The 23,507-nt window shown below is 21.8% G+C and overlaps 1 protein-coding gene across 1 annotated transcript in view; it reads left to right on the forward strand.

Annotated features, from left to right (window-relative positions):
- LOC122511340 (all trans-polyprenyl-diphosphate synthase PDSS1) overlaps positions 1 to 23,507 on the forward strand; it is a 109,732-nt gene that overhangs the window by 59,294 nt on the left and 26,931 nt on the right. Inside the window, exons 2-4 of the mRNA XM_043626501.1 lie at positions 7,310 to 7,462; positions 16,624 to 16,757; positions 22,710 to 22,851. Of these exons, the coding sequence (XP_043482436.1) occupies positions 7,310 to 7,462; positions 16,624 to 16,757; positions 22,710 to 22,851 (429 nt within the window). The remainder of the gene's footprint in view (positions 1 to 7,309; positions 7,463 to 16,623; positions 16,758 to 22,709; positions 22,852 to 23,507) is intronic.

Consider the following 23,507-nt stretch of genomic DNA (forward strand, 5'->3'; position numbering starts at 1 on the left):
ACTTTGAAGTTTTTATTTTCTAATAAATATTTAATTAAAGAATTTACGAATAATTGAAATTTCGTAAAATTAAAAATAAGAATTGTGCAAATATTTTTCTTCTTTTTCTAAAACAAAATAATAATTTTGTTAAAAAAATTGTGATTCATAAACAAAAATAATGCAAAATAAATAAATTTTCTATTTCTTAATCACAGTTGTTTAACAATTTTCTAATTTTGTCTAGAAGTAAAGAACAAAAATCTGCATTAATTTCCATTTGACAAAACATAATATTTAACAAAATTTTAGTCTTAATTTTAATAAAAAGAAGTGAAAAAAATTCTGATGATTTCTATTTGTCATTATAATTTTGAATTAATTAGAAAATAAAAATAATTAACTATAATAATCTTTTCTTTTGTAAAAGAAACATTACATATTCTATTCTTTTTGTCAATTACAAATTTTAATTGAAAATGAAATTGAAACTTTTTAAATTTTTAGAAAATAAAGGAAAAAAAAATTGTATATACTCAAAAAAAATGTTCTGTTACATTTATTTACGAATTTCTTTAATTGTAAAATTATTCGAAAACATCAATAACTTTATTTTTAAATAAATATTTAATTATTATTATTTTTCCATAGGCATAAAGAATTTCAAAAATGTCAAATTCAAATCTTTTTAAATTCAATAACTTATAATAATTAAAAATGACCGAGTGATAAAATCATTGTTTTATATTATAAGAATATTATTACAGTAACTTTTTCAAAATTATTTTCATCATTTTAAACCAATTACTATTTTCTACAATTTTTAATTGTATTTTATGAAAATAATTGAATTCCTTAAAAAAAATTTTATTATTATTTATAAAAATAATTGAATTATTGCGAAGGAATTTATAGAAAATTTGTAAATAATTGAATTTCTGAGAAATTTTTATTATTTATGAAAATAATTGAATGTTTGCGTACTATTTTTGGGAATTTGAAATTGATTTGAAAATAATTGAATTTTGGAGAAGAATTTTATTATTTATAAACATAATTGGGATTTTGACGAGAATTTTTTTTAAATTTGAAAGATAATTGAATTTTATGAGAAGAATTTTATTCACTATTGAAAATAATTGAATTTCTGCAATTATTTGTAATCTGAAGCTAACAAAAAACAAATGTAGACAACTACAGAGTGTGAGGGACAGAAAAAGTGAATGAATGAAAGAATGAAAGAACATTCAAATTATTATAGTTAATTAATCTTAATTATTAATTCTTTTATTTAATTAAAGTTCAGTCAAAATTGGACAAAATTAATTAAAATTCAGTAAAACGTAGTTCTAATGTAAACTTTTTTATGAAAACAATTAAAATTCGGTCAAAAGTGTTTCTAATATAAGCGGTTTTAGTTTAAAAAAAGTTTCTTCAAAATTGGTTCTAATGTAAATGCTTTTAGTCAAAAATGGTCACAAGTATTTCAAATTCAGTCAAAAAAAAAAAAAAAAAATTGTTTTAATTTAAACGGATTTAGTAAAAAATGGACTAAAAGTAATATTTTTTATTTACAGTCGGTGATTACTGTAACAGACATCAATTAACATTGGTTCGGAAATAAATCTCGATTAGCATATTTCTATATAAAATCACGCGATTTTATCATTTAGCGTGAAAAAACTACTATTTCTTATTTATTAATTTGAAAATAATTGCAGAATTTACGCAGTATAAGTGTATTACAGTTTGATAATAATATCGTTAAATACAAATGTATTAGAAAGTTGCAGAAATTTGCAGAAATTAGCAGAAGTGCTCATTATCACTGTTCATTAAAATTTTTCAAACAAATTAGATTAAAAGAAAAATCTCTTAGAATTTATATTTTAATTTTGTCAATATAATGAATTTTTTTTGGAATAGTTTTAGAATAGTTTTTGAATATACTTTTTTGAATGAATTGCTTGTGTTTTTCGCGCATTTTTCTCCGCATGCAATAAAATCAAACGTCCTTGCAGACGCGATGAGAATTGTTTTGCGAACGAATAAGTAAAAGTTGGATAGTGAACTTGTCTCGGTGCGATCGAGAGAACTAGTTTTACACACATATTATAACCCATAGAGAATGTAGTTAAAGAGTTTAAGGTGGTTAAAGAAGTTGATACGCTTGGACAGACATTTAAAACGGTATTAATTTCTCAATGTTTCATAAACATCCATCCTAAATATAGAGGATATATAGGTAGTTGATCACTTAAATCCTATGAGCATTAACAAACCGCAAAAAACGAGATCACGGTTGGAATATATAGCCACAAGAATTTTATAATTCAAGGAAATCAACATTATTGCTGTTTAATAACAAAACTAGAATTTGAAACTATATTAACTATATTGAGGGCTCTTTCTTAAATTTCAAATTAAATTTTCAAGTCATACGCGCGCATACTTTCATTGTCGCAGTTATGGTACTTTTTAATTTTTAACCAACAATATTGTATGCTTTGAGTTGCCTTTTGAAGCAGAAATTTATTTATAATATGCGGAAGCACATGCATTGCATTCAAATCAAGTCTTTTAGTTTGTGGTTACTTTGTTAACCTCTAAGATCATTATAAACTTAACTTGTTGCGAGAAAGTGTATAATGAACAGTGGCAAGAATTTTTGCACTCCACTCTGAAATTGGTCGAAAAAAAAAGTGTTTTGCTTAAAAAACACACTAAAAATATTCGTAAAGCACTTTACGTCTTAGAATTTTTTTTAGCGAAAATTCAACCCATTTTTAGCAAAAGTAAAAATTAAATTTTTTTTTTCAGTTCAGAATTATTTAAATTAACTATCATAATCTTCGTATTTCATTCTTTCATTCTGTCTGTCCACACTTTGAAGTTAATTTTTTTTCCTTTAAAAAATATTGTTTAACAAATCGAAAGTATGCAGATATTTTTTCATGATTTATAATAAAATAATATTACAAATTAGAAAATTAAAAAAAAATTATGATTAACAAATGAAAAAAATACCCATTTTGTTTGTTATATGCTTTTTTTACAACAAATTTTGTTTGATCTAAATTATTATGCCAATTATTCTCCTTTTTATAATTATAAAAAAACTAGAAAATTGTTAATTGTTAAAAAATTTTGATTAAGAAGTAGGAAACATACCCACTTTATGCATAATTTTTATTTCTCAATAACAATATATTGTTGACAAACTCATTTTTTTCTTTTGGGAAGAAAAACATTAGATATTCCCGTTTCTTAATATTTTTGTATAGAAAATTCTCAATTTTCACAAGAAAATAATTTACATCAATTCCATTTCTTAAAATCAATTGTTTTAATAAAATTCAAAGTTTTTTAAAAATAGAGGAAAAAAATGTTTATAAATTATATTTGTCAATTAGAAAATTTAATTGAAAATGAAACTGAAAATTTTTGAATTTTTAGAAAATAAAGGAAAAAATTTAATTAAAAAAAATGTTCTGTTAAATTTATTTACGAATATCTTTAATTGTGAAATTATTCAAAAACAATAATTTCTTTTTTAAATATTTTAAATATTTAATTATTATTATTTTTCCGTAGGAATTAAAATTCTTCAAAACATTCAAATTCAAATCTTTTTAAAATTAATCAAGTTTAAAAATATTGTTATAAAAGATGAAGAAATCAATTTCTTCATGTTTTATAATAATTATTAAAGATGACCGAGTGATAAAATCATTATTAATTCAAATATTATTTTCAAGAATATTTAACTGAAATTCTATTTTAAATCGATTATTTTTAATAATTATTGTAAAAGTTCTTTGATAATTTTCAAATTCATTTGTTTACAATATTCATTCAATTTTACCAAATTTCAATTATTCGTAAATTCTTCAATTAAATATTTATTAGAAAATAAAAACTTAAAATAATATAAAAAAAATCCAATTAAACTTTTTCAAAATTTAATTATTTTTAAAAATTTATACGTTTATAATGCTTTTAATATTCAATTAATATCTAATATTTTCACTGAAATTCATTTTTAAATCAATTTTTATTAGAAAATTTTACTAAAATTCAATTATTTAAATACAAAAATAAATAATATATTGAATAATTGAATGTTTCTTACCATTTAATTCTTATAAAGAATTTTATCAAAAAGTTTTTAAATAATTGAATTCTTTCGTCGAATTTTAATAAAATTTTAAAGAATAATTACATTTTTTTAACATATTAATCCAATTATTATTTTCAAGAATTTTTAACTAAAATTCTTCTTTGTTCTTTCAATCAATTATTTTTAATAATTTTCAAAAAGTTCTTTGATTATTTTCAAAAAAATAAATTTCAAAATTCAAATTTTTACGAAAAATATCATTAAAAATTTTGAAAATAATTAAATTCTTTCTAGAAAAACAAATTATTTATTAAATAATTGAATGTTTCTTAAAATTAAATTCTTTTTACGAATTTTAATAAAATTTTTTTAGAATAGTAACATTTTTCGAGAAATTCGATTAAAATTTTATTAAAAATAATTGAAATTCTGCGATGAGTTTTATTATTTCTGAAAATAATTGAATTATTGAGGAGAAACTTTTAAAAAATTTGTAAATATTTGAATTCCTGTGAAATTTTTATTATTTATGAAAATAATATTAAACGTTTGCGTACAATTTTATTAAAATTGTTTTTTTAAATAATTAAATTCTTTTGGGTAATTTTATTGAATATATAATAGATATTAAAAATAATTGAATTTTGAGAAAGAATTTTTTTATTTATAAAGATAATGATTGGGATTTTGTCGAGATTTTTTTTTGTAAATTTTGAACATAATTGAATTTTGTGATAAGAATTTTATTACTTTTGAAAATAATTGAATTTCTACAATAATTTGTAACTTCTTCAAAATTCATTTTTTTAGTGTTTTTAACTAAAATTCTTCTTTAAATCCATTATTTTTAATAAAATTAATTAAACATATATTGAAAAATTTAACTAATTTTAGAAGATTTGTTCATTAAAATTTCTAATTAAATTCATTCAACATTGAAATTTTATAAAATTTCAAATTGAAACCGTTTGAAGTTCATTTATTTGTTCGAAAATTGTTAAGGCAACTCTTTTAAAATTAAATTAATTTTGAAATATTTATGTAAAATTATTCATTAAATAATTTTTGTCAGAAATTGAAAAAATTGAAGATTTTGTATTTTTAGAATAAATTCTTGACTTTTCCCTAAATTCCCTATGTCAGAATACATGATTATTATAATTATAATAATATTGAAACTATACATTCCAATTCGTATTTTATTTTTATTAAAAAAAAATTTGGAATTTAACATTTTTACGTTCTATTATTTTTTAAATTGCTAATTTTATTAAAAAAAATTGAGTGAAAAATTAGCCGCGAACGTAAGCGGGGGAATGGTTGCTAGTTTTTTTTTAAAATATTATTTATAATCAATAATTTAAAAATATTCAAGTTTTTGAAAATATGTGAACGATTCTCAAGATTTTACTAATAATTATAATTATAAAATCTGAATTAGTTAAAAATAATTATTTTTAATAATTATTAATAATTATTTTAAATAATTATTAATAATTATTTTAAATAATTAATAATAATTATTTTAATAATTTAAAAATTTAGTAATTATTTGAATTAATAATTATTTTTAACTAATTCAGATTTAGAAAGATCAGTTAGGAAGAATTGTAATAGATTACGAAACAATTAAAACTTTTAGTTAATATCAATTAGAAGAATTCATTATTTATAAGTTTACATGAAAGTCCACGCACACAATGACCTCAATTATCAAATAAAAGAAATGTAAGATGAAGACGATAATTACGAGAATTACTATAAATTACAAAATAGCCTGTTATCTTAACTTCAAACAGAAAAAAAGAAAAAAAAACGACTAATTATGAAATCACTTTCGTTATCATTATACACATTGGAATATATAAATTTATATAATAAGGTACCCAATATATATATATATGTATATGAAAGTTTCACAATATTTAAATCTTGTCAAAATATCCTCTTTCCTATACCCATAATTCAAACTGGTTTCTATAAGGAAATGCGTGCCCTCATTTTTTATGCGTATATTTACAATATTTTCCCAAAAAGAATAAGAAAAAAAAGAAAGTTTTTCTGAGTGAAATTATATACCTACATAAAAAAAAGAAAAAATGAAAAAGTTTTAAGTTTTCATTTCGAAATTCTATAGTCAGTTTCGTTATATTATAATAATCGACTTAATTAAGAGAGAAGAGTTAATTTACAATTTTGTTAATTGTTTTTTTTTTATTAATTTACATTTTGAAAATTATTGAAAATTGTTTTATGACCGTTGGGCAAGAATATATTAATACTATTAATAGTCGAATTAATTTTATAGACGCAAAAATGTTGGAAATAAAAGAAAAGTGATGAAAGAGAAGCACTGTAGCAACTTTTAAGTAGTATAAGTCTCGTTACGTCAGACAAGCGTCGCGTCAGTAGTACGAGTCAAATAAGTTCCTGTCTTCTGTAATAATCGTAATTTATTTCCAATTTACTTGCACTTTTATTTATCTTGATAAAGAGCAAATATTTAACTAATTGTTTTTTATTTAATTTTAATTTAATTAATTTTAATTTTAATTGCAGTCTTCATTTAGAATTTTATTTTAATTCTCTTCTCTCTGAATTTTTCTACCTTTTTCCAACTCTCTAAATTTGAATTTATTTGATTTATTTTTGCTTACGAATTAGTAAATTTTACTAATAAATTCGGTATTTTTTCAAGGACCTTAATTTTTGTCAAATACTGTTTTTTAATTGTGGCCTTAGGCTCAATAAATTAGTCTAATAAATTAGTAGAAACTATTATATTTATTAGTAAAATTGCTAATTTATAAGATTTACTAATAAATTAGTAGAAATTATTATTTATTGCTAATTTTATTAATTAATAAATTTTATAATTAACAAATTGCTAATTTTGTAAAATTTACTAATAAATTAGTAGAAATTAATATTTTTTAGTAAAATTACTAACTAATTACTAATTTACTAATTCAAAAGCAAAAAGTCAGTCGTTGAGTCAAATTAGTAAACACTTTTTTACTAATTAAAATTTAGAGAGTAAAGATCTCAATATAAAATAAGTTTTGGTTTTAATATTGTAAATTGTAAATTGAAAATTGAAAATTAAAATCATCAGAAGAACTTTACGATGGATAAGAATGTCTTTTTAATTGATTTTAAATATTTTTGCGCCTGTGAACTTGTTTATTAAGAGAAAATTTTTAATTTCAGAAACAATCATGTTCGCGAAGTCACAGGTTTGGTGTCGCACGAGCAATGAGTTCAATGCAAACACAACAACCAGGATCATTGCCAGATTACCAAGTCGATCCTTACCAGCTACTCGATGACGATCTCAAATTAATTTACCAAGACATACGACAGGTGAGTGATTTAAAATTCATTTTTTTAATATCACATTTAAAAAAACAAATTTTTGAGTTTAAAAAAAAAATATTTATTTATATAAGTGAAGCTAAAAAATTTAGAAAATTTAGCTGTTTTAGATCATTTTTAGCTAATTTTTAACTACCTTAGTTAATTTTAATCACTATTATAAATTATAATTAAATTACATAGATAGTAATTATTTGCCGAGAAATATTTCCTGTAACAATGAATATTAAATTTTCGAAAAAATTCAAAAAATGTTTTAAATAATAAAAAGTATTATTTTCATTTGCCTAAGGAATAAGATTAAAATAAATTCAAAAAAAAAAATATATTTCATTTCAGTGTTATTGACTAATTATTATCGTTAAAAAAATACTCGTCCCTCAAAACAAATAATTTAATACAATAAAATTTACCGTTAAAAACACAGTAAATTTTAATTATAGAAATTAACTTTCTAAATTTCAGTTTTGTGAAAAGTCCACTAATTTATATTAATAAAAACTTTTACTAATTTCTTGTAATTATTCCACTAGATAAATAAAATTTGAATAAAATTTCTACAATTTGAATTAAAAATTTTTAAACTACTGTATAGATATAAAAGTAGCTGAATTTTTGAAAAAATTTTAATAATTTGAAGTAGTTGAGGACTTTTCACTTTTAGAAAGAATAACATTATAAAAATTCAACATTAAAATATAATAAAGAACAAGTCGAGTAATTAAATTAGAATATTTCAATAAATAAAAAAAAATTAATAATAGGTATAAAGAACGTGGGTGAAATTCACAATGTTTATTATCCAACAGCGATTGGAAAAAAAATTGTTTTACTCCAAAAAGAATATTTTTTGTTCACAAATTATTAGTTTTTGCATTTTTAATAAATAATTATTGTTACAAATAGTTTTTAGCCAAAAATTTGAGTAGAAAAATATTTTTTCTTCTTCATAAGAATAATCATTAAATTATTAATAATAATTATTAAATTATTAATAATAATTAAAAAAATTTTAGTCTATTATTAATTTTTAGTCACTAAGCGTAAGCTGTTTTTTCTCTTTCCTCTTCATTAAAAAAGAAAAAAAAATAGCCAACTACAGATGATGAAGACTATTTGTTCTATTCTCTCTTTCTTGATATTATATGTTTTATTAAATAAACAAAAAGCGCGTGAGAACAAATATTTCTAGAGAAATTTCTATCTTCTCACTAAAAAGTGTTGTAACATGCGTCACCTTAAAGAGACAAAATTCAAATTACGCTATAGCTTTATGAATTATTAATGAAATTCTATTCTTAAGTGACATCCAACGAAACTTCATGACTCCAGGAGACAGTATACAATTATTTACTTGATATTGTAAAAAAAATGCGTGTACGAATTTTTGTGCAAAAAAAAAGGAAAAGAAGAAAAAAATTTCTGAATTTCTTAGAAATTTTTAATTATTTCATTTATTAATTAAAATCCCTGAAGTTAGCGTCAATAAGTATTTTTTTGCACGAAAAAAGTAAAACCGTTTTCTCGAAGATTCTAGGTCAAAAAAGTATAATTTGGAAAAGTTTTAAACCTAGGTGAATAATAGAGGGAAAATTAGTGATATTTTTAACTCTTTAAATCCGAAAAAAATAGTTTTCGACGCTAACTTCAGAACTGAAAAAATTTATTTGATTCGTTAAGCGATTACTTTTTTATTTTCAAATAAAAATTTACTTGCATCAAATAATTTTAATAAATAATTAAGTCAACTAAGTATTTGACCCAATAATTTTTGTTTTTAATGCAAATTTATTGAAATAAATAAAGAAATAAAGAAATAAAGTAATAAGAAAAAAAAGAAATAAAGAAATAAAGAAATAAAGAAATAAAGAAATAAAGAAATGAAGAAATAAAGAAATAAAGAAATAAAGAAATAAAAAAATAAAGAAATAAAGAAAGAAAGAAAGAAAGAATAAAAGAAAGAAAGAATAAAATAAAGAAAGAATAAAAGAAAGAAAGAAAGAATGAATGAAAGAAAGGAAGAAAGAAAAAATTAAAATGAATAAATTGTTTTAATTTTAAAAAATTTAAATAAAAATTATTTGTTGCAGGTAAATATTTATTTGATAATAGAAAAGTAATCGGTTATAGAATCAAATAAATTTTTTTTGCAACTGAGAGACAATTATTTATTAATTAATTTATTAAATCGTTCCTTTGAAACAATGCGCGGCATACAGAGAAAAAGAAAATAATTTCATCGAACCTTAATTATAATTGACACTATATTTACTCTCGTAAATAAATTAAAAAGAAATAAATTGCAATTTCATGGCACATTTATATTTATTATGAATGATTTTAATTTTTAATTCTTATGATTTATATTCAGTGGAGTCAGAAGAAAATAATTTCTTTCGGCCTGTGTAATAATATTTATGAAAGTCAATAATGAATTACTTTTTTTCGCTGTATACATTGTATGAATTAACAGACATTTATGGTTAATGATGAAGATTTATCATTTTTTTTTTTTTTTTTCTTTTTTTTTCGACGGTAATTGAATTATATATTGAATTTGAATAATTAGACTCGTGAAGAAGTAGAGTATACATGACGTGCGAGAAATATATGTGAAGAATTTTTTTTTATGAGTAAAATGATCAAGTGCGTGGTTTCTCGGACTGGAAGGCGCATTTCGCTTTCGAACGAAAGCCAGAGAAGCGTGGATTCAGCTTCACGGTCTGCATATGGGCGAAAACTTTTACTCACGGTCGTTCAATCCTATACGCGATGCATATACGCATGTAAACGCGTAGAAAGCACCTTGCACTAAGAATTTGTCTCTCTCTATATTTATATATTATATGTTTACGTCGCAATGACTCTGTGTTTTTTTTCATTTTTTCTTTTTTAAACTATTCGCATTTTTTTTTTTTTTTTTTTTTTTGAATCACTCAGAAGGTGTTTAATTACATAAGTTATATTTTTAGAGTAGAATTCCATGGATTATCATTTTGTATATATTATTTTTATATTTTTGGAATGTTTGTATTTTATATTTTTGTACTTAAAGTTTACTCTTTAAATTTGAATTAATTATTATTTGAATCTGTTTTAAATCAGTGACGGAATTTTTGTTTTTGAATCAGTTGACATTTTACTATGATTTAAAATAATTTTCAAATTAAAAAAAAAATGATTTTAAAATAATTTACTAATTTATCAGGGGAAAAATAACGAATTTTATTTTACTTTATCTGCTTCCGAAGCAAAAAATCGAATAATTCACTGATTTATGAATAGAAAATTTTATTTACTAAAAAATCTATAGATTTTAATTGATTCAAGCGAAAAAAATCAAACAATTGACTGATTTATCAGGAGAAAAAATTTGTACAACTATCGCAGTAAATTTAAACAGATTCAAAGAGAAAAAATAAAAAAATTACTGATTTATCAGTAGAAAATTTATTTTACTAAATTTACTAAATTTACTAAATTTACTAAATTTACTAAATTTATTTTTAACTGACTGATTCAAAAATAATAAAACAATTTACTGATTTATCAGGTTAAAATTTCTTTTCACTGACGAACCAGTTAATTTTAACTCATTTAAAAGCAAAAAATGAAGTAATTTACTGATTTATCAATAGAATAATTTATTTACTGACGAATCAGTAAATTTTAAGTGATTTAAGAGGAAAAAATCAAACAATTTACTGATTTATCAGCTGAAAAATTTTTTTTTAACAAATGAATTACTAAATTGTTTTTTATTCAAAAGCACAAAAGTAATTAAAATTTTAGTTTTTAACTGATTTTGATTTAGAGAGTTCAAAAAACTACATATTTTTTTTTCTTCATATTTTAATGATTTGGGTGAAAAAATTTTCGAGTTTAAATAAAAATTTCACTTTTTAATTAAAATAATTACAACTTTTTGAAAATCAATTTTAAAAATATTCGTTAAAATAGTTAAATATTGAGTGAAATATGAAAAACCAACGTTAAGTTAGTGTTAAGTTAGTGACATTAAATTATTGTAGGAGTAATGCTGTACAAGCATTTTGTGAAACTTAATTACAAATACTTGTTTGGAAGGAGAATTTCTCTTTCAAGTGGGAATAATGGAATCACGTTTTTAGCAGATGAATGCAAAGATATGGAAAAAGAAAGAGTAAAGAGGGGAAAAAAAGAAAAAAGATAAAAAGAAAAAATAGAAAAATGAAAAAGGAGAAAAAGAGAAAGAAGACAAGGAGAAAAGAGAGAAATGGAAAAAAAGAAAAGTAGAAAAAAAGAGAAAGGAAAAAAGCGGAAAAGCAGAAAAGATGAAGAATAGTGAAAAGGAGAAAAAAAATAAAAAAGAGAAAAATACCGGAAAGGGAGAAAAATAGAAAAAAGGAGAAAAGCCGGAAAAGAAGAAAAAGAATAGAGAAAATTAAAAGAGAAAAAGAAAAAATCAGAAAAATAGAGATAAGAAGAAAAAGAATAGAGAAAATTAAAAGAGAAAAAGAAAAAATCAGAAAAATAGAGATAAGAAAAAAATAAGTAGAAAAAGAATAGAGAAAAGAAAAAATACAGAAAATGAGAAAATAGAGAAAAGGAGAAAAATAGAGAAAGAAAAAGAACAAGAAAAGGTGAAAAAAGAAAAGGAAAAAGCTGAAAATCGGAAAAAATAAAAAAGTAGAAAAGGAAAAATACCGGAAAGAGAAAAATAGAAAAAAGGAAAAAAGCCGGAAAAGAAGAAAAAGAGAGAAAAGGAGTAAAAAAGAAAAGGAAAAAAGGAGAAAAATAGGGATAAGAAAAAAAATAAGAAGGAAAATAGAGAAAAGAAAAAATACTGAAAATGAAAAAAATAGAGAAAGAAAAAAAACAAGAAATGGGGAAAAAGAGAAAAGGAAAAAAATAAGAAAGGGAGAAAAAGAGAAAAGGAAGAAAAGGAAAAATACCGAAAAGGGAGAAAAATGGAAAAAAGCTGGAAAAGAAGGGAAAGAGAGAAAGGAAAAAACACGAAAGGAGTAAATAAAGAAAGTAAGAGTCGGAAAAAGAGAAAAATAGAGAATAGGAATAAAAACAGAAAAGAGGAAAATAGAGAAACGAAAAAAACAGAAAAGGAGAAAAATAGAAAAAGAAAAATAATAGAGAAAGAGATCAAGTGACAGAAATAGAGGGAGACAGAGAGAAGACTGCGGAAATAAATGTGAGAGAAAAGATTACATGAATGAATAGATATTTGTGGTGCAATTAGTCGAGGCATCTCATATGTATAAAAAAGCAGGCGTTTTCTTTCGCGTTTGGCCGAATTCCAGAGTGGACTTTCAGGCAGTGCTACGACTGGAATTCGAAGTACGACGATTCTCCATATCGTTTCTTCTCCAACTGTTGCAATAAGTGAAACATTGCGTGTGTCACGTACCAGGGCCGTATATACAATCATCGGTTTCAATCCAAATCGTCCGCAATTGAAATAACTTGCTTTTATTAGAAACCAAACTACAAACGCCTGCGCCTCCTTTCCTTTATTCATGTATAAAACTACATCAATGCTGCAGTGACAGTTTTCACTTATCCTTCATATGGCGAGTGATTTTCTTTTATTTCTTTCAATTAATAATAAACATTCATTTCGCAATTTATTGTCAAATTCAGGGCTCGAACTAGGTTCGTAAATCCCGTAAAGGTCCGTAAATTTGCTTCAAGTCCCTAAAAGTCAGTTTTTTTTTAAAAAAAAAAGTCCGTAATTTGATTGAGAAAGGAAGAAAAGTTCATAAATTGTACGATATAATTTGGAAAATTTCAGAGAAATTACAAATTATTGGAGAAATTCAATTATTTTTAAAAGTAATAAAATTCTTCGCTAAAATCCAATTCTGTTCAGAAATTTATTAAAATTCTGGTCAAAACTTCAATTATTATCTTTAGAAATAATAAAATTTTTCTCCGAAATTCAATTATTTTCAAAAATTTTATTAAAATTCTTGGTAAAATTTCAATTATTTTCAAAAAGTTTCAAAAGAAAAATTTCCAAAAGAATTCAATTATTTAAAAAAAAATTTAATAAAATTCTACGCAAACCTTTAATTATTTTCATAAAGAAATAAAAATTTCACGGGAATTCAATTATTTTCGTAAATAATAAAATTCTTCTTGGGGATTCAATTATTTTCATAAATAATAAAATTCTTCTTAGGGATTCAATTATTTTCATAAATAATAAATCTGAATTTTTCATAAATTTAACTAAAAATTCTGTGAAATTAATTTTTTTGAGAAAGTTTCATTAAGAATTTTTTTTTTTAAGTAATATATAAAGTTTTTATTTTCTAATATACATTTAATTGAAGAATTTACGAATAATTGAAATTTTGTAAAATTAAATTGTAATCATATGAATTTGAAAATTCTCAAAGAACTTTTTGAAAAATTATTAAAAATAATACATTTGTAGAAGAATTTTAGTTAAAAACACAAAAAAAAATTAATTTCGGAAAAGTTACAAATTATTACAGTAATTTAATTATTTTCATAAATAATAAAATATTTAACAGGGATTTTATTGTTTTCATAAATAATAAAACTCATCGCAGAATTTCATTTATTTTTAAAACAATAATTTTTATCGAATTTCTCGAAATTGTAATTATTATTTTTAAAAAATTTATCAATTTTGTCCAAAGAATTTAATTACTTAAGAATTTGTTGATAAAATTCCCTATGAGAATTGAATTTTAAGAAACATTCAATTATTCAATAAATTATTTATTTTTCTATTTATAATTGAATTGTAGTAGAATTTTCTAATAAAAATTGATTTAAAAATGAATTTTAGTTAAAATTTTAGATATTAATTGAATATTAAAAGCAATATAGCGTGAATTTTAAGAATATTAATTAAAAACACTAAAAAAAATATTTATTATTGAAGAAGTTACAAATAATTCAGAAATCCAATTATTTTCAAAAGTAATAAAATTCTTCGAAAAAATTCAATTATTTATTGAAAAATTTGAAAAAATTTTGGTCAAAATTTCAATTATTTCTTTTAAATAATAAAATTCTTTTCCGAAACACAATTATTTTCAAAAATTTTAATAAAATTCTTGATCAAAATTTCAATTATTTTTAAATTTCTTTTTCAATTCAATGCTTTCCAATATCTACTTTTTTAAATATAATTTTCCAATGGAATTCAATTATTTTCATGAGTTATAAAATTCTTTGAAAAATGCAATTATTCTTGAAAATATTTTACAATTTCAATTAAATTTCTTAAAAGAATTTAATTATTTTCAAAAATTTCTTAATGCCATTTTTCGTAACAATTTGAATTTTGAAATTTATTTTTTTGTAAATTATCATAGAACATTTTCGAAAATTATTAAAATTTATTGAAAGAAGAATTTTAGTTGAAAATTCTTGAAAATAATAATAATTGAATTGATGTGATGAAAAAATGTAATTATTCTTAAAAATTTTATTAAAATTCGTCGAAAGAATTAGATTATTTAAAAATTTGTTGATAAAATTCTTTATAAGAATTAAATTTTAATAAACATTCAATTATTCAATAAATAATTTACTTTTGTTTTTCTTGAAAGAATTTAATTATTTTCAAAATTTTTAATGACATTTTTCGTAACAATTTGAATTTTGAAAATTATCAAAGAACATTTTCGAAAATTATTAAAAATAATTAATTGAAAGAAGAATTTTAGTTAAAAATTCTTTAAAAAAATAATTGAATTGATAATGATTTTATCACTCGGTCATCTTTAATTATTATAAAACATGAAGAAATCGATGATTCCGAGTCGAAGACTCGGAGTTATCGATTTCTTAATGTTAAATTTAATTTATAGTTTTAAGTAAAATGTTCTATTATTTGACTCGGACTGATTATATTTTTCCAGTAATTGGTCCGTAATTTTTCATTGTTTAAACATAAAGTCCGTATTTTTTAATACTTTCACTGCTTCAAGCCCTGAAAATTCTGCTCTGTATGCAGTCAGAAAATTTTTTTTCACTTTTTCACTGAATCTGAATCAGTACCAAAATATTTGAATTAAATTGTCGAAAAACCTATGCAATTTCGATTATAATGTAGAGTATACATTGGAATCAAGGGATTTAAAAATCAAGTTGTGAGTAAGGATTTAACCTTCTGGAAGCACCTACTTTTCTAATGGCACATTGATTCGTGTCGACACAACTATTTTATAATTATAAACTAATTCCTCAGAAATGAGATGCGTCACGCTCTCTTTCCATATCCTTCGAATCAAAGAAATCACCATTATGAATAGTTTTTCTCGTGATTTACGCACAAAAGTGGAAATGGAAAGTTGAAAACAAGCGAATTTTCCCCATTAATTTATTCTTTTTATTTACATTCTATAAAATCCAGTGACCATTGAATATAAATCACAATTTTTTTTTCTTTATTTCTATTTCTTCTTCTATTAAGGAAACTTGTGTTTATATTTTTTTTTTAATTTGTATTTGGTATTCATATAAAAATATAAACATAAATACCAATACAAATACAAATAAAAAACAAAATACAAATACAAATAAAAAAACAAAATACAAATACAAATAAAAAAAACAAAATACAAATACATATAAAAAAACAAAATACAAATACAAATAAAAAAACAAAATACAAATACAAATAAAAAAAACAAAATACAAATACAAATAAAAAAAACAAAATACAAATACAATTCAAAAAATACAAAATACAAATACAATTCAAAAAATACAAAATACAAACACATGTTTCCTTTCGAAAAGAAATAGAAGTTATAACGAAAAAAAATTATTTTATTCTTATTTGTAAGCATTTAAAAATCGGAATTTTTTGAAACTTTTTTTTTCAACTAGTGATTGATTTGTGACTGCTTAGAAATTGAAAAATTTAATTTAAAATTCAATTGCCCATTAGTGTGAGAAATAGTCAACGAACCGATTACGTCAATTGACGTCAATTAATCAGAGAATGTGACAAAATAGGAGAGAGAATAAGAAAAAAAATAAATATGTTATTATATATATGTATATTTTCTTTTTAAATTTGGAAAAAAATGTATTTAAATTCATTCGATTTATGAGAAATTTTGTTATTTTGTACAATTCGAGTCAAGGTCGATGTTACTGTGTTTCAGGAACTTGCAAGTAATACGACATTGGAAGAGCTGAGGACCATAGCGTCGTACTACTTTAGCGGTCAGGGAAAAGCTTTGCGGCCGATGGTTTCAATCCTCATGGCGCGGGCTATCAATTACCACAAGGAAAGAAAGTGAGTCGTGCGGGCATTGCCTTCAATTGACACTCAAGGAATTCTCCGTTTTAAACTTGAACCGTAAATTTTACACGGTTTTTATTTATTTTATTTTATTTTTTTTTTTTTATTAACTTTCAGTTACAAGGAGTAGCACAGATTTACAAGATTTTTGTCTCTGATAAAATGTTATTACATTCTCATCGCATGAGAAAGTAATAAATTTTTTTAAATTTGTTTATGGGAAACGAATAATCGGGGATCGCAGTTGGTCGCCTTATTTTCCTTTATCCCTTTTTACCCCTTCTTTCCTTTTTACCCCTTTTTTGCTTATTTGCTTATTTGCCCCCTTTTCCCTCTTTACCCCCCTTTTTCTCTCTTTATTCTTTTTTCCTTTTTTTATTCCCCCAAATTAATAAAATTCTCTAAAACACCTAAAATTACGCTTATTGTCCCCCTCTCCCCTTTTTTGGAAGAAAAATTTACAAAACTTGTAAAAAAAATCAAAAAAAAAAATCTCAAAATTGCAAAAAAAGAGAAAAAATATGGCATTGTGGATTTTTAAATTTACGAAAGTGTCGACGATGAGTGATCTCACCTATAAAAAAAAGCTGTTTGAAAAAAAAGTCTCAAAAGAAAGTTTCAAAAAAGAGATCCAAAAAACAGGTTTAAAAAAAAATTGCCCCCCCCTGGAATTTTTTATTTCTGAAACAAAGACTAATTATTGTCTTTAATTTTTCGCAAATTGACAATAAACTTTCACCTGCTCTGTATTCCCGACTAGACTTTTAGTCAGAATGATAAAAATACATATATATCCAGATTGAATTCTTTGAATTACGTCCATCGTCATCAATGAAAATTATATATATTACTTGTTACTTTCACTTTCTTTAAAGAGGACCGATGTCGAGAGTGGCATCTGCTGTTTAAAATTCAGACTCTTTTGACTTGTGTGTGTATACTATTCGCACCACTTAATTGATCATCTTCAAAAATTTACTTGCATTTTTTTTTCCTTTTCTCCCTTCCATTAAGAATGAAAATTAATTTCTAAATCAGAATGGCCGCTGGACCGGGAAAATCGGGAACAAATTTTTCAATAATTGAATTCTTTTGACTAATTTTAAATTTTTAATATAATTTTTAAGAATAATTACATTTTTTTCATCATATGAATTCAATTATTATTTTCAAGAATTTTCAACTAAAATTCTTCTTTCAATCAATTTTAATAATTTTCAAAAATGTTCTATGATAATTTACAAAAAAATAAATTTCAAAATTCAAATTGTTACGAAAAATGTGATTAAAAATTTTTTGAAAATAATTAAATTCTTTTAAGAAATTTAATTGAAATTGTAAAATATTTTCAAGAATAATTGCATTTTTCGAAGAATTTTATAACTCATGAAAATAATTGAATTCCATTGGAAAATTATATTTAAAAAAGTAGATATTGGAAAGCATTGAATTGAAAAAGAAATTTGAAAATAATTGAAATTTTGATTAAGAATTTTATTAAAATTTTTGAAAATAATTGTGTTTCGGAAAAGAATTTTATTATTTAAAAGAAATAATTGAAATTTTGACCAGAATTTTTTCCAATTTTTAAATATAATTGAATTTTTGCGAAGAATTTTATTACTTTTGAAAATAATTTGATTTCTGAATCATTTGTAACTTCTTCAATATTAAATATTTTTTTTAGTGTTTTTATTTAAAATTCTTAAAATTCATGCTAAATTGCTTTTAATATTCAATTATTATCTAAAATTTGAACTAAAATTCATTTTTAAATCAATTTTTATTAAAAACTCATATGGAGTTTTATCAACAAATTCCCTAATTAAATTCTTTGGACAAATTTTAATAAATTTTTTAAGAATAATAATTACAATTTTGAGAAATTCGATAAAAATTGTTTTAAAAATAAATGAAATTCTGCAATAAGTTTTATTATTTATGAAAATAATTGATTTCCTGAAAAGAATATTATTATTTGCGAAAACAATAAAATCCCTGTTAAAAATTTTATTATTTATGAAAATCATTAAATTATTGCGAAGAAATTTATAAAAAATTTCTTAAATAATTGAATTCCTGTAAAATTTTCTTCTTAATTTTTGAAAAGAATTAAATGTTTACGTAGAATTTAATTAAATTATTTTTTAAATAATTGAATTCTTTTGGAAAATTTTATTAGAATAGTTGATATTTAAAATCATTAATGAATTGAAGACAATTTTTGAAAATAATTGAAAGTTTGCCAAGAATTTTATTAAAATTTTTAAAAATAATTGAATTTTGGAGAAGAATTTTATTATTTCTAAAAATAATTGAAATTTTGACTAGAATTTAAAAAAAATTTCTGAACACAGGGTGCCCGCTGGATCGGGAAAACCGGGAAATGACAGGGAATTTTTTTGGACCGGGATTTTGGACATTTTCTTTTAAATACACTGATCATTTTGTGAGAAAAAATAGAAATATTTATTTTAAGACTTATTAATTATATTTCATTAAAAAAGATTGAATGATCTTTTATAAACTCATTTTATTTTGTCAGGGAATTTTATCAAAAGTAATATAAAAATATTCAATTTCTAGAATTTATAAGAAAATTATGAATTTTGTTGTCCAACGTAACAGACTTAAAAAAAGAAAATATTAAATTTAATGTTACTATTATTATGCAAATTACAAAATTTTTATTTTCAAATATGATTTTTTGATTAATTCTAGACTCAAATTTAAAAAAAATTCAATTATTAACTAATTTACTAATTAATTATTCTTGTTTAATAATTTCTAAAATTTTAATTAATTTTTTGAAAAAATTCAATTATGTTTATAAATAATAAAATTCTTTGCAAAAATCCAATTTTTTTAAAAAAAAATTTCACGAAAGCTTTCAATTTTTTTCTTAATTCGATATAAAATCTTTGCAAAAATTTAATTATTTTCAAAAAAAAAATTGAAAGAATTCAATTATTTTCTAAAATTTTTATAAATCATTCGAAACAATTCAATTTTATTTATAAAAAGTAAAATTCTTTGCAAAAATTCAATTCAATCAACTATTTCTACCTATATTATAGATTGTTAAATTAATATTAATATAATATTAATATAGATTGAATTTTAAAAAGTTTCATACTGAAGTTTTAGAAAAGTTGAATTGTAAAAGATTTTAATTAAAAATTCTGAACAAGTTAGTTTTTTGAAACATTTTTATTCACATTTTTTTCAAATTAGTTATATTTTTAAATATATAATATTTAATGCAAAAACTCTCAAATTATTCAAAATCTCATGAAATTGTCTTGTAATCAAGTGGATTTTAGAAATATTTTAGTTAAAATTTCTAGAAAATAATTAAATTGAAATTTTGAAAATAATTTTTAATAAATTGCAGTAGCAATTCTTAAAAATTATTCGATTTTAAAGGATTTAAAATTTGAATTTTTTTTTAAATCTTCCTATGGAAAAATAATGAATAATAATTAAATATTTATTTCAAAAAATCTATTTAAGTTCCAAATGATTTTACAGTTAAAGAAATTCAAAAAAATGTATTATAAACATATTTTGGAGTTTCAATTATTTTTAGTCAACTAAAATATTTTTAGCGTTTGGAAAAAAGTCAAAGTTTTGTCTAAAAAGCAGGGAATTCTTTCAATCATTCATGGAATAATTTATTTTCAGAGTTATTCTTTATGACCGGGAAAAATAATTCATCACCGGGAAATGACTGCAAATTTTTTTTTATGAAAAAAGGGGCCACCCTGAATTTTTAAATTCAAATAAATTTTAAATTTCATTCCAAATCCAAATATTTAAATAATTATTTCTATCAAACGATGCAATTTTTTACTCTCTGAATTTAAATCAGTTAAAAATCATTATTTGAATTGACAATCAGTGACCGACATTTTGCTTCTAAATCACTAATTTTTAACTGATTCAAATTCAGAGAGCACAGAAGTGAAACAACTCCCAATCCACACAGATTTATTTCTCGCGATTTTGTTTCATTAAGCAAGACGTAAAATTCACAGCAGTTTCAAGTGACTCAAAAAATACATGAAATTTAAGAAGTGTCAAATTATTTTGTCGCTACTGAATGTAATCCAGTTTTTCGACTATATAGTAGGATGCAGAACAGGACGAAAATAAAAAAGAGAGCAAAGACCAATAATGTCGTTGACCGCAAAAAGTCATATTCAGTTTGAGGACACAAATACAAAAAAAAAGAAACAGAAAAGATTATGAAATCTGTATATAGAAATCTATCTTGCAATGGTATCAATTACGGTGCATAGTCTTGTTTAATACTTATGTAAGTATGGAGTGTGTTTGTGTGTTTTTGCACATGAGTGAACTAAACAACGTTCACTGAGAAACACAGCATCCATTACGTTGAGAGTTATTTGAACCGTAAACCCATTCGATAATGTCTTCATACCAGTAATAAATTATCAATAATTACGTGCCATCATAAAACTTTTTAAATATAATATTCTTGTTCAACTCGTGCTTTAACTTCAACTTGACACTTGAGCGTTCATCGACAATATTGTATGATGCGATATTATGCACTATTGTCCTTTCACTCAAAAAACTATATTGCTATTTTCTAATAATCATAAAACTTGTTATGTTGTCTGTAACAATGACAAAATGTTGCGACTATTGTATTGATTGATTACCTTCACAGTAAATCGTGAGGTATTAAAAAGTGTTGCTTGTTGCAGATGAAATTAACACCAAAAAAGATTAAAATAATCAATTTTGGTGTTTTTTTACAATTAATGAAATTTTAGTTTATTAAATATTTGTATAACTATAAAATATGAAGATATCGATAACTCCGAGTCTTCTACTCGGAGTCATCGATTTCTTCATATTTTATAATAATTAAAGATGACCAAGTAATAAAATCATTATTTTATATTATAAGAATATTATACTTCTTCACAATTTCATTATTATTATTTTCATTATTTCAATTCAATTATTATTTTCAAAAATTTAAAACTACAATTTTACTTTATATCTATTATTTTTAATAATTTCCGAAAAAGTTCTTTGGCAATTTTCAAATACATTTCTTTACAATATTCAATTTCACGAAATTTCAATTATTCATAAATTCTTTAATTTACTGCATATTAGAAAATAAAAACTTCAAATAAATATAAAAGAAAATTCAATTAAACTTTTTCAAAAAAATTAATTTCAAAATTTAATTATTTCTAAAAATTCACACTTTATTGCTTTTAATATTTAATTATAATCTAAAATTTTAACTAAAATTCATTTTTATGAAATGAAAATCAATTTTTATTAGAAAATTCTACAAGAATTTAATTATTTAAATGCAAAAGTAAATAATTTATTGAATAATTGAATGTTTCTCAAAATTCAATTCTTATAAAAAATTTTAGTAACAAATTTTTAAATAATTGAATTCTTCTGTCGAATTTTATGCAAATTTGCATGAACATAATTAATTTTTTTCAAGGAATTTAATTATAATTGTATGAAAAATAATTGAAACGCTACAATGAGTTTTATTATTTATGAAAATAATTGAATTATTGCGAAGAAATTTATAAAAAAATTTGTAAATAATTGAATTCCTTTAAGAATTATTATTATTTATGAAAATAATTGAATATTAATAATATTGAAAGTTTAAAAAAAAAGTTGCAAATAAACAGATTCAAAATTAGTTGAAAATAAAAAATTACAAAGGAAAAATTAGAAAATTTTCTTCTAAAACTTTTCTTTTCAAGCATTTTCTTTGCAATTATTTCTTGAATGAAAAAATCGTCATTTCAAGCAAAAAGAAAAAAATCGTTAGTCATTTACTAGAAACCGGATCGGTTATGTATCTTAACTAGAAAATCGGTTCAATTTTTGCTCGATTTTCTATTTACTCTCGTTTTCTTTATTTTTTCCCAGTGATCTCTTGCCGTCACAACGACAGGTGGCAATGATAGCAGAAATGATCCACAGCGCATCCCTCGTTCATGACGATGTGATCGATCAATCAGACTTTCGCCGCGGGAAGCCATCCATTAACGCACTTTGGAGTCAAAAGAAGGTGAGAAATAATGATTTAGCTAAACTTCACTTTTATTTTAACAATATTTCACCAATTAATTTAAATTTAAATTTTGGACATGTTCCTTTGTGTGTCAACTTGGATTTTTAAAATCCATTTATTTTAAAAAGTTAAAAACCTGGAAATGTCAGGAAATTTTGATCGAAATCCTGGAAAATTGTTGTTTTCTAAAGTTATTGTGTTTATTCTTGAAATCTAATTTCACTTAAATATTTCAAAATTAATTCAATTTTAAAAGAATTGTCTTTACAATTTTCATAAGTAGATAAACTTCAAAAGATTTTGATTTGGAATTTTGTAAAATTTCAATTTGAAATCAATTTAATTAGAAATATAAAAAACTTAGATTTAAAAAAATCTTTTAAAATAAAATTCGTAGAATTTTCTAATCAATATTGATTCAAAAATGAATTTCAAATTAAAATCTTTAAAAATTTGAACTTTTCATACTTTTAATTAAGAATTCTGAAGAATTAATTTTTCTCAATTAAGTTTGATGGAATTTTTTTTAATTATTTAAAGTTTTTAATTTCTAATATATTTAATTGAAGAATTTCAGAATAATCGAAATTTCGTAAAATTAAATTGTAAACAAAAGAATTTGAAAATTTACAAAGAATTTTTTCAAAAATTAT

The sequence above is a fragment of the Leptopilina heterotoma genome, unplaced genomic scaffold, assembly GCF_015476425.1.
Source record: "Leptopilina heterotoma isolate Lh14 unplaced genomic scaffold, ASM1547642v1 Lhet_81, whole genome shotgun sequence".
In the NCBI taxonomy this organism is placed as follows: domain Eukaryota; kingdom Metazoa; phylum Arthropoda; class Insecta; order Hymenoptera; family Figitidae; genus Leptopilina; species Leptopilina heterotoma.